The 12,861-nt window shown below is 41.9% G+C and overlaps 1 protein-coding gene across 2 annotated transcripts in view; it reads right to left on the bottom strand.

The window, feature by feature from the left end:
* SLC25A40 (solute carrier family 25 member 40) overlaps nucleotides 1-12,861 on the bottom strand; it is a 73,158-nt gene that overhangs the window by 27,295 nt on the left and 33,002 nt on the right. For both annotated transcript variants that reach the window (XM_082258736.1, XM_082258737.1), the window contains exons 6-10: nucleotides 11,506-11,627; nucleotides 7,418-7,591; nucleotides 3,993-4,102; nucleotides 3,108-3,189; nucleotides 1,001-1,081 (exon numbers count right to left, since the gene is read on the bottom strand). In XM_082258736.1, the coding sequence (XP_082114862.1) occupies nucleotides 1,001-1,081; nucleotides 3,108-3,189; nucleotides 3,993-4,102; nucleotides 7,418-7,591; nucleotides 11,506-11,627 (569 nt within the window). The remainder of the gene's footprint in view (nucleotides 1-1,000; nucleotides 1,082-3,107; nucleotides 3,190-3,992; nucleotides 4,103-7,417; nucleotides 7,592-11,505; nucleotides 11,628-12,861) is intronic.

The raw sequence follows: 12,861 nt of genomic DNA, 5'->3' as shown, positions 1-12,861 counted from the left end.
AGGCTACGTTCACATGTGGGCGTAGCAGATCACGGGCAAAATCACCGCGATTCTGCTCAGCATTTGGGGTGCCATTGCAAATCACGGGCATCGCACAGGCGTCCCGCGATTTGCAATGATTCCGGATCGTGGGCAGAATCGCAGTGATTCTGCCCGTGATCCGCTACGCCCACATGTGAACGTAGCCTAACCGCGATTTTTTTTACCGCAATTTTACCGCGATTTACAGGGGTTTTTAGATTGAATAGAGACCAATGGAAAATGCCTGTAATCTGCCCAAAAAGAAGCTCATGTACTTTTTTGAGCGTTGGGCGTTTTGCTCACAGCGTCAAAACGCTCAGATGTGAACAGGGGCCATTGAAATTAATGGGATTTGTCTTGTTGGGCGTTTTGAGAGCTGATCCTAGAGCAGAAAAACTCCCCAAAAACGCCCCAAAACGCCCACATGTGAACGGAGCCTTAGACCTAAATTACTTGTTTAAGTCTAAACAAAGGGGAAAGATAAATGATCATAAAAACAAGTAATGCACAGTAGTACGCATCTTTATGCATTTAAACGCATCTATATTTTACTGATTATCACACAGGAACGTTTCTCCTAGAAAACACGTGTGATAACTGAAGTAAATTTTTTTTACAGGGAACGTGTGAATGAAGCTGTATATACAGGTTCTGTTTTTTTACGGCCATGTGAATGGAATCATATAAGGCCGGGTTGACATATGTGCGAACAGGACGTGGTTTTCACCGCATCCAATTCGCATAACCTGCAAGTGTGACCAGCTCTCAATAGAGCCGGTTCACATATATCCAGGGCAGCCGCGGTGCAACTTCCAAACGGGTCCTGTGCATTTTGGGTCCAGTTTAGGTGCGAATTTAGACCTGAACCGGTGAACAGAGACGCACCGGACCTCAGACTGGAAACCGCGGCCGCACATATGTGAACCTGGTCTCAAATAGTTGGTGGAGGAGGGATTCAATTTACAATACACAAACTCACCAGCAAACAGCCCCTGGAAGCCATTCTCAGATACAATCTTATACATGATCTTCCAGGTTGATGAGGACCTTTTCGGAGAATCTGAAGGAAAGAATAACAAGGGGAAAAGTCAAACCTAGAATAAAAAAGACACATTTTGGTGATCTATTGGAAATATCACCCATTCAAGGAAATTCTAGTCAGAAAATGTATCTAAACCCTAAACGTTTTTTATCGTGGAGACAGCATGGAAAGATAAGGACCCCTGTCAGGTTTTTATTGCTTTCTGAGTGCCGCCTAGGGAGATTAAAGTGGTTGTAAAGCCTAAACATTTTTTACGTTAATGAGGAGAAATAAATTAAAATTGAGCACTCCCACACTCCAAAGACATGCTTGTAGGTTAATTTGCTCTTGTATATGTATGAATGTGAGTTAGAGACCTTACACTGTAAGATCCATGAGGGCAGGGACTTATGTGAATGTACAATACAGTATCTCACAAAAGTGAGTACACCCCTTACATTTTTGTAAATATATTATATCATATCTTTTCATGTGACAACACTGAAGAAATGACACTTTGCTACAATGTAAAGTAGTGAGTGTACAGCTTGTATAACAGTGTAAATTTGCTGTCCCCTAAAAATAACTCAACACACTGCTGCAGAGGTTGAAGGGGTGGGGGGTCAGCCTGTCATTGCTCAGACCATACACCGCACACTGCATCAAATTGGTCTGCATGGCTGTCGTCCCAGAAAGAAGCCTCTTCTGAAGATGATGTATAAGAAAGCCTGCAAACAGTTTGCCGAAGACAAGCAGACTAAGGACATGGATTACTGGAACCATGTCCTGTGGTCCAATGAGACCAAGATAAACTTATTTGGTTCAGATGGTGTCAAGCAAGTGTGGCAGCAACCAGGTGAGGAGTACAAAGACAAGTGTGTCTTACCTACAGTCAAGCATGGTGGTGAGAGGGTCATGGTCTGGGGCTGCATGTGTGCTGCCGACACTGGGGAGCTACAGTTCATTGAGGGAACCATGAATGCCAACATGTACTGTGACATACTGAAGCAGAGCATGAGCCCCTTCCTTCGGAGACTGGGCCGCAGGGCGGTATTAAACATGATAACGACCGCAAACACACCTCCAAGATGACCACTGCCTTAAAGAAGCTGAGGGTAAAGGTGATGGACTGGCCAAGCATTTCTCCAGACCTAAACCCTGTTGAGCATCTGTGGGGCATCCTCAAATAGAAAGTGGAGTGCAAGGACTCTAACATCCACCAGCTCTGTGATGTCATCATGGAGGAGTGGAAGAGGACTCCAGTGGCAACCTGTGAAGCTCCGGTGAACTCCATGCCCAAGAGGGTTAAGGCAGTGCTGGAAAATAATGGAGGCCACACAAAATATTGACACTTGGGCCCAATTTGGACATTTTCACTTAGGGGTGTACTCACTTTTGTTGCCAGTGGTTTAGACATTAATGGCTGTGTGCTGAGTTATTTTGAGGGGACAGCAAATTTACACTGTTATACAAGCTGTACACTCACTACTTTACATTGTAGCAAAGTGCAATTTCTTCAGTGTTGTCACATGAAAAGATATAATAAAATAGTTACAAAAATGTGAGGGTTGTACTCACTTTTGTGAGATACTGTATATATGTAAAGCACTGCGTAAATTGTCGACGCTATACAAAGTACCTGTAAAAAATAGATAAAATAAATACTTTATTTTAACAGTGCTACTGGTGTCTATGCATTCTACTGTGCATTATGATGTTCCTGTGTAAAGTGAATTATAAAGCCAATATATCTGAAAATACGAGGACAAGAAGAAGTGTTTTTGTTCCGCTTTAACCTCTAAAATCCCACACAGTTTCAGATGTATAGAAATATAAAGAAATCCGTCCTTCACTGCTAGCTTAGAGGAATGAATGGTAACATTACATCAGACCAGGCGCTGCTGAAAAATGGGCTGTATTCACTAAATGCTGAACTGAATCAGTTCAAGGTAGGTGGAACTAAGCTTATAAAAACACAAAAACCATGCACAGGTCTTTTTTTTTTTTTTTTCAAAGCTATGCAAGTAACAGATTCTGCTTTCAGAAAAGCACAGGAGAGACTTACATTTTAACGTCTCCAGTTCCCCAAGTTCTATCTGTCTTCGAGTTTTCACAACATCAAATGGTAAAGTTACGACAGCAGCAATCTGAAATACAGGACAGAGTTAGGTAACCCTCCCATTGGCCAGTATGAGTGCCCAATACAGACTGGTAGTGGTGAGGTGGAGTAGAGATTTGACTATCCTTCTAAGACAGTTAAAGATTTCAGCCGTATATGTTCGTATGGAGGGGAGGACACCTACAGGCAGAGTTGTATAAAGTACTCGAAACCCATACTTGAGTAAAAGTACAAGTGCTCGATCAAAAAGTGACTTGAGTAGAAGTGGAAGTGCTCGATCAAAAAGTGACTTGAGTAGAAGTACTAAAGTATTCAGCTTTTTTTGTACTTAAGTATTGCAAGTAGTTTTTTAAAAAAATTTGCTACTCAAGTACTAAAAGTAAAAGTACAAGTACTGTGTTATGTAGTTAGTAAAGAAAGAAGTCAAAAGTTTGAACATCATATTGTTTTTTATTATTTCAAATGCAGCTTTTATTTATACATACAGTAGCATTTATTTTCGTATGCGCTGATAATACACATGTTTTGAGCTTCATGAAACCTGCCATCTACTGTTCTGGCAGTGGTAATTTTTATAATTGTAACGAGTAACTATGCAGCACACAAAAAAAAAATATCGGAGTAGAAGTATTGAAATCATTGAAAAAATGTGGTGAAGTAAAAGTGGAAGTAGGAGAAAAAAATTCTACTCTAGGAAAGTACAGATACCGCCTTTCAGTACTTAAGTACAGTAGTGAAGTAGTTCTACTTAGTTACTATACATCTCTGCCTACAGGGGTATGAATATTTACACCTTGCTGCAATCCTTTATTTCAGAACTGTCAAACTTACCGAACCAGACATGGCGCCGGCTGTAAAACTCATAGTAAACGTTGGCTCCAGCTTGTTGTATCTCTGACACAGCCACTTCTTGCCAAGCTCATAGTTGTACCAGTACATTGCTGGAAACAGTAAATACAGATATGGTTATAGCCTTGTATCTTTTATATTGGTACATAGCTAGAGACAGTACAGAGGGATATGGCAAGCGTCTTGTATCAGAAATACTATCACATAGGGAAAAAGTCACAGCTTATTATCAGTCCGATATACAGTGAGTAAAAAAAGTCTATACACCTCTGTTAAAATGTCAGGTTTCTGTGATGTAAAAAAAGAAAAATAATCATCTCAGAACTTTTTCCGCCATTAATGTGACCTATAAACTGTACAACTCAATTGAAAAACAAACTGAAATCATTTGGGGGGGGGGGGGGGGGGGTAAAACTAAAATAATGTGGTTGCATAAGTGTGCACACCCTCTTACAACTGGGAATGTAGCGGTGTTCAGAATTAGGCAATCACATTCAAACTCATGTTAAATAGGAGTCAGCACACACCTTCCATCACTTAGGCCCCTTTCACACAGGCGGACTGTTCAGATCCCCCTGTCAGTTTTTTCGGCGGATCTGAACGGTCCCCCCATGCATTCCTATGGGGCATCGGATGTCAGCGGAGACATGTCCGCTGACATTCGATCCGTCAAATCTGGACGGATGGAAACCCTATTTTCCATCCGGACCGATGGTCCGTTCCCATCCGGTTTCCCCCAAAAAGATGCATTGGGAACTGACAGCTGTGCCTCCGCACACAGCGCAGAGACACAGCTGTCATCCTCCTGCTTAGCGGGGGATCGGCGGATCGATCCCCCGCTGAGAAAAACGGACTCCGTCCGACGGACGGAGTGTGTGAAAGGGGCCTTAAAGTGCCTCTGATTAACCCCAAATAAAGTTCAGCTGTTTCAGTAGGTCTCTCCTGACATTTTCTTAGTCTCATTCTACAGCAAAAGCCATGGTCCGCAGAGAGCTTCCAAAGCATCAGAGGGGTCTCATTGTTAAAATGTATCAGTCAGAAGAAGGGTACAAAATAATTTCCAAGGCATTAGATATACCATGGAACACAGTGAAGACGGTCATCATCAAGTGGAGAAAATATGGCATAACAGTGACATCTCCAAAAACTGGATGTCACCCCAAAATTGATAAAAATCAACGAGAAGAAAACTGGTCATGGAGGCTGCCAAGGGGCCTACAGCAACAATAAAGGAGCTGCAAGTACTGGCTGTGTGGTACATGTGACAACAATCTCCCATATTCTTCATATGTCTGGGCTATGGGGTAGAATGGCAGGACAGAAGTTTTTTCATATGAAGAAAAACATTTGAGCCTGGCTAAATTTTGCAGAAACATACCTGAAGTCTCCCAAAAGCATGTGTGAAAATCTGTTCTGGTCTGATGAAACCAAGGTTGAATTTTTTGGCCATAATTTCAAAGGATATGTTTGGCACAAAAACAACACTGCACGTCACCAAAAGAACACCATACCCACAGTGAAGCATGGTGGTGGCAGCATCATGCTTTGGGGCTGGAAAAGGGGCCTTAGTCAAGGTAGAGGAAATTATGAACAGTTCCAAATACCAGTCAATATTGGCACAAAACCTTCAGGCTTCTGCTAGAAAGCTGAACATGTAGAGGAACTTCATCTTTCAGTATGACAACGACTCAAAGCATTCATCCAAATCAACAAAGGAATGGCTTCACCAGAATAAGGTTAAAGTTTTGGAATGTCCCAGTCAGAGTCCAAACCTGAATCTGATCAAAAATCTGTGGGGTGATCTGAAGAGGGCTGTGCACAGGAGATGCCCTCACAATCTGACAGATTTGGAGTGTTTTGCCAAGTCAAGTTGTGCAATGCTGATAGACTCATACCCAAAAAGACTGAGTGCTGTAATAAAATCAAAAGGTGTTTCAACAAAGTATTAGTTTAAGGGTGTGCACACTTATGCAACCATATTATTTTCGTTTTTTATTTTTACTTCCCTCCCCCTAAAAGATTTCTGTTTGTTGTTCAACTGAGTTGTACAGTTTATAAAAAAGTTCTGAAATGGTTTATCTTTGTCTCATTTTTTACATTACAGAAACCTGACATTGGTTAGAGTCTGGTAACAGATTTAACAGTACATAGGAATATGGTAAAGGTTTTGTATTAGATATACCAATACATAGGGACATGGTTAGAGCCTTGTATCAGACATACAAGTACCTCTCTATAGTGGTTATCAGGATATGTAAACAGTAGTGAATTTTGGTAAAATATTACAATTACAGGGAGCAGTAGTATCCATGGCTAAAAAAGAGTTGTATATAGGGCTTTGTCATAAAAAGAAAAAAAAAAGAAAAACTTACATTTTTTTTTTGTCAGTCTGCCAAATACATATACTAGAAGTTCAGATTTAGGCCCCTTTCACACATAGGTCCATTCGTCCGTTTTTCATCCATCCGTTGACGGATAAAAAACGGACATCAATGCATCTCTACTGAAAAACGGATGACAACGGATGATCATCCGTTAACATCCGTTTTCATCCGCTTCCGTCAATGTCTGTTTTTTTGAATGGATGAATGCCCTATTTTTCATCCGTCAAAAAAACGGATCGGAAGAAAAACGTATGTAAACAGACAAATGGTCCGTTTTTCATCCGTTTTTGCATTGGTAGTGAATGTAAAAAAAAACGGATGAAAAACTGATGAAAAACGGATACATTTTGACGTGACTGAACTGATGAACTGAACGGACTGTATGTGTGAAAGGGGCCTTAGGACTCTTTCACACAGGCGGACCGGTCAGATCCGCCTGTCAGTTTTTTTGGCGGATCTGAACGGTCCCCCCATGCATCCCTATGGGGCATCGGATGTCAGCGGAGACATGTCCGCTGACATCCGATCCGTCAAATCTGGACAGATGGAAACCCTATTTTCCATCCGTCCAGCGGATCGGATGAGAACGGAACCCATCCGCTTTCCCCCATAGAGATGCATGGGGAACTGACAGCTGTGTCTCCGCACACAGCGCAGAGAACAGCTGTCATCCTCCTGCTCCTGAAAAACGGACTCCGTCCGACGGACGGGGTGTGTGAGAGGGGCCTTAAGGCCAGAATATACAGGTAAAACCTAAAGCCCATTTGGAGAATGGTAGATGCTGGGAAAGAATGAACCACAATGCCAAAGTTAATAATTATAATGTTGGTTGGGGGACAGACTAGCAAAAGCTGGGCAGCGGTTTAGAAGGAAGGGCATCACCGAGAGAGTCCGGTGTCCCCATTACTGTTTTTACCCCTCCAAGTATTAGTACTATCTTACCATGACTGCAGTGTCAAAATGTTACAAATTTAGGTTTACTCTTCCTTAAGTAGCATAAGGAGTGATCGATAAGGAACTCACCAGAGAATGGGACGTCTCTCAGCACAGTGGGGCCCCATCCTTTCCAGAGAGACCGCCAGCCCTCATTAGCCACAGAAGTCTGGATGCACTGTGTCAGCTCTCTGTAGGACAGAGGTCGGAATTGCATCTTGGTCCTGATCAGTTCCAATGGACTTATTAAACTTGCTGAGCCCACTGTAAAATAAAACATGACTTTCATCAGACAGTTATGGAGAAATATAGAAAAGTGACGGCAGAAAAAGACCAAGTAGTCCATCGAGTTGGCCCATTTTTTTCAGTTAACTGACTATAGATCTATGTTTTTGTCCCAAACAGGTTTGAAGCCATTTACTGTTGACTGTCTCACTACCCCTGTTTATTTCAAACATCAACTACCTTTTCAGTAAAATAATACTTTCTAAGATTAGCTTTGAACTTTTCTCCAGTTAAAGCGGAGTTCCACCCAAAAGTGGAACTTCCGCTTTAGGGAGTCCTGACCCCCCGACATGCCACATTTGGCATGTCATTTTTTGGGGGGGGGAGCGGGTACCTAGTTTTGACAGGTACCCGCTCCCACTTCCGCTCGGAGCGCCGCGGCGCCCTGAGCGGAAGTTCTCCTTTCCCCCTCCCTCCCTGCAATCTTCTGGGACACGTCAGAGGTCCCAGAAGATTGCCGGCCAATCACGGCGCGCAGCGCGACTCGCGCATGCACAGTGGGTAGCCGGCTGTGAAGCCGCAAACTGTAACAGCCGGGTGCCCACAGCAGTGATGCCGGCGCCGAGGGAGAGGATCGAGGCTTCCGGCGGCCGCATCGCTGGACCGTTGGACAGGTGAGTAAATGGCTGGAACTCCGCTTTAATTTGACGTCATGTCCTCGTGTTCTTGGTTTTGGTTTCATATTGAAATAAACTGCCCTTCTGAACCTTATCCCCCCCCCATGATGTATTTAACCACTTGCCGACCGCTCACGTTGCTGCTACTGCAGAAGAGCGGCTCGGCTGGGTCCAGCGACGTAGACCTACGTCCTTGTTTTTCCCCCTCTCTCGGCGCCGCCGGAAGCTCGCTCCCGCTTAGACACAGCGGGAGTCGGGCCAGGGGAGGAGAGGCGGTGATCACCGCCGCTCTTCCCTGATCGTCGGGGAAAGACTGAGTAAATCCGCCCGGGACAGATCACAGGATTCAGCATAGCTGAACCTGCCATCTCTGTGTCTGTGTCACACGACCCCCTCCCCCCACACACGTCAGTAAGCATGAGGCACACATTTAACCCCTTGATCACCAACAGTGTTAACCCCTTCCCTTTCAGTGTCATTATTACAGTAACAGTGCATATTTATAGCACTGATTACTGTAGTAATGTTACTGGTCCCCCCAAAAGTGTCAAAAATGTCAGTTAGAGGTCCGATCTGTCCGCTGCAATGTTGCAGTCCCGAAAAAAAAAAATATATATATAAAAAAATCGCAGATCGCTGCCATTACTAGTAAAAAAAATAAACAATAAAAATGACAAAAATCTTTCCCGTAGTTAGTAAATGCGATAGCTTTTGCGCAAACCAATCAAAATACGCTTATTGTGATTTTTTTTACCAAAAATATGTAGCAGAAAACAAATTGGCCTAAAATGTTAAAAAACTTTTGATTTGTAAATTTTGTTTGGGAATGTTATATATCAGAATGTGAAAAATATTGTTTTTTTTTTTTTTTCAAAATTGTCGCTCTTTTTTTCCAAAATTTAAAATTGCACAGGTGATCAAATACCACCAAAAGAAAGCTATATTTGTGGGGAAAAAAAAAAAGGACATAAATGTAATTTGGGTACAGCGTTGCACGACCGCGCAATTGTCCGTTAATGTAATGCAGTCCCGAATCGCAAAATATGGCCTGGTCAGGAATGGGGTAAAATCTTCTGGGTAAAAATACACTCATTGAGAATTTTTTTGTCAAAGACACATTATGTAGCTAAATACATTTTGGCCTAAATATATGACAAAAATTGAATATATTGGACATTTTTTAACTGTCAAAGTAGAAAATGTCAATTTTTTCGCAAAATGTTCGCTCTTTTTTTTTTATTAATATCGCAAAAAATGAAAAGCGCAGAGGTGATCAAATACCACCAAAAGAAAGCTCTATTTGTGGGGAAAAAAAGACATAAATTTTGTTTTTGTTTACAGCGTTGCATGACTGCACAATTGTCAGTTAAATTCGCGCAGTGCCAAGTTGAAAAAAGTGGCCTGAACGTTAGGCAGGAAAATCCTCCGGTCTTAAAGTGGTTAAAGGTTTCAATCATGTCTCCCTTTCCCTCCTTTCCTCCAGACTGTACAGATTAAGTTCCTGAAGTCGCTCTTGATATGTTTTATCCCCCAAACCTTTCACCATTTTTGTTACCCGTCTTTAGAGGAATTGACATATGTTTTCACACAACCTGAGAGTTCCACATCTATATAGAGTCTAGTCCAGCCTTTTTGTAAACAGGGTGCCCAGACACCCTGGGGTGCCTTCAGGTTTCTTCAGGCATGCCTTGGCAAAATGCCTAACAATTCCTTAAAAAACTCTATGCAAGCCAGTGAGTAGATCAAGCTTGCCTTTTAGTTACACAAAGCCACGTTTTCATTGTCCACCATTACAACCTTCCTGCGCCATCGTCCTAACAACCAATGATGTCATCGGTTGATAAGAGGATGTCAGCTCCCTGCACAGCATCCTTGTTTGAACCTTCCCTGCCCCTCTCTGTCAGCACTGGGGTCACATTAGCTGATATAGGAAGGGAAACATTGCAATACTATTCAGTACTAGTGTGCAAAGGTGTATTTGCTTTGGAAGAATAGATCACCTCTAATGTTGGGTGTCCTAAGTGTGTGGATTTTGCTGCATTCGGTAAACTATTAGTTTAGTTTTTACATTTTAGAATGGGGTGCCTCAATATTGTGCATCATTTTAAAAGGGTGCCTTGACTGAAAAAAGGTTGAGAAAGATTTGTATAGTCCAATAGGTGACATGCACATGGGATGCGCCATGTAGGTTGTATACTGAGTGCTTAAAAAAAGACAGGTTCCATCCTGTCCTGAATAGATAAGAAGATTGCATTAACTTCAATGGATTGAGTCTTTATTCATAATGGTACAGCACAAAGCACAGTAAAGACTCAAGAAGATTGCATTAGTTTGGAGTGCAGACACAGATTTTGGAATATGTATATGTGGGTATGTAAGTATACAGTATACACACTGTAGTATGTACACAGACACAAGCATACACATACTCTATACTGTTCTCCTGTGTGTCACTCTGTGACATATTCCCCCACTAAACATGCATGGCCTACTGCTGTCAATGCAGAAACCTACCCTTAACCTGGGATATAGACAGTTCTAATTTCGGCCAGTTCAGAAGGGACTGGCTGAGATGCAAACTATGTATGGGCAGGCTGAGTGTACCAATGTTGATTGGTCGATCAACTTGGGTACAACCAGCATGTCAGATTTTCAATGCGATTATTGCTAGCGGCTATAGCTGCTAGCAGTAATCATGGTGTTCTCCAGGAGGGGATGGCTTCCCCCACTGGGAGAACACAATGGCCCCACAGGAGGGATTTTCTTGAGAAAAAGATAATCGCTGCATCAATGGCCAGCTTTAGATGTGACGTGGAATGGTCGCATGTACATAGTGGCCAGCTTTAGATGCAACGTGGAATGGAAGAAAAATAAATATATTGGAAATATATTTAGGGAAAATTTTTTAGAAATATATTGAATATGGCCAAAATTGTAGCATTTCAAATATATTTCCAATATATTTAGGGAAAAATGTTTAGAAATATATTGAATATGGCCAAAATTGTAGCATTTCAAATATATTTCCAATATATTTGGGGGAAAAAAATGTTTTTTTTTTAAATATATTTTTCTTCCATGTGGGCATCCATGGCCAGCTTTAGATGTGACGTGGAATGGTCGCATGTACATAGATGAAAATGTTTTATCAATAGAAAACCAACTGTTTAAATACACAAAGCGTATAGGTTATTCAGTTAGGGTTTACATCTACTTTAAAATATTCTCCTCTATATGTGAAGTTGATCATTGTTAGAAATAGGCCACAATCCTTACATCTGGCAGTGGCTCCAGCGATGAGACATGCAGTTTCGGCATTATTCATGCGATGGATCAGTAAGTCTCGCAGTTGGTCGTAACAAGTGAAGTAGATAGCCGTAGCCGGTATGGCCATTACTCTGTGATAAAGACACAGAAAATAAGACAACATCAAAATGACGACCATGGAGGCCTATTAACAAAAAGGTCAGCATCAACGTGAATTACCCAATCATAAAAAGTCAAAATCCTATAGTCTGTGCCAATGGATAACTAGGCAGCTAGCAAAGGAACCAATATAGGGTAATTTCAGAAGAACTGCAGCGCCAAAACTATAAATCCAGATTTCATGTGTCAAAGAGTTTATATATTCATAGAATTAAAAATGACTAGAAACAGGGTGCAAATGAATCAACAAAAATAAAATATAAAATAATAAATGATTTCCCTAAAATAAATACAGTGACTGAAATAATCATATAAGATCCACAATTGGGTAAGGTAATAATCCTATGTGTAAACTCTAAAAGTGACAGAAAATGTTCATAAATCACATACAAAGTGTTATCTATTAGAAACATATCCGCCCACACAGCCACATCAAATATTCACAGAATTCTGTAAATCAATGAACTACAACTACAGTCATCCACTGTGGCAGACAATGAACTCTGAAGGTGCTGGTGAGTGCTCTTATAGTTCGTTATTCCTCTTGGACTTCAATTACTGCATGTACAGGAGGCATGGGCAGATAGCTATAATGAGTGTCTACAGGAGCCTGACAGCGCACCCGCGACCTGCTGATCATGGGGGCAACATTACCTGCAAAAAATTGTTGCCCACACATACGGTCTGTTTGTCCGTTTTTCATCCATCCCTATTTTCCATCCGTCCAGCAGATCGAATCGGATGGGATCTGATGAGAACAGACAGGTGGTCCGTTCTCATCCGATTTCCCCATAGAGGACAGCGGGGATCTGACAGCTCTGTCTCTGCACACAGAGCGGAGACGGAGTTGTCATCCGCCTGCTCAGCAGGGATCGGCGGATCGATCCCCTGCTGAGCAGAACAGACTCCGTCGGCAGATGCGGGCCGTGTGAAAGGACCCTAACTGAACTTTATGTAAGGGAACAGTTATCCTTTAACATAACAGAACGCATTCAAAGGACAAAACAGCTTTGAGTTTCACCTTTGATATCCTGTTTAATGACTCTTATATAATCTAATCAACTGCACATGTGTTATAAAGGTCATTTATGAAACCCAACCACTAAATCAAACATTTTAAATCAAAACAGGTTATAAAAGGGACAAAGTTTTGGAAGAACAGCTTCAGCGTGGTTTATTGTTAGGCAGGCGACAGCCTACTTGGCA

This window comes from Pelophylax lessonae (genome assembly GCF_965119305.1).
Source record: "Pelophylax lessonae genome assembly, chromosome: 5".
NCBI lineage: Eukaryota > Metazoa > Chordata > Amphibia > Anura > Ranidae > Pelophylax > Pelophylax lessonae.
Note: the sequence above shows the minus strand (reverse complement) of the source record. Positions and strands in the feature narration are given on the sequence as shown.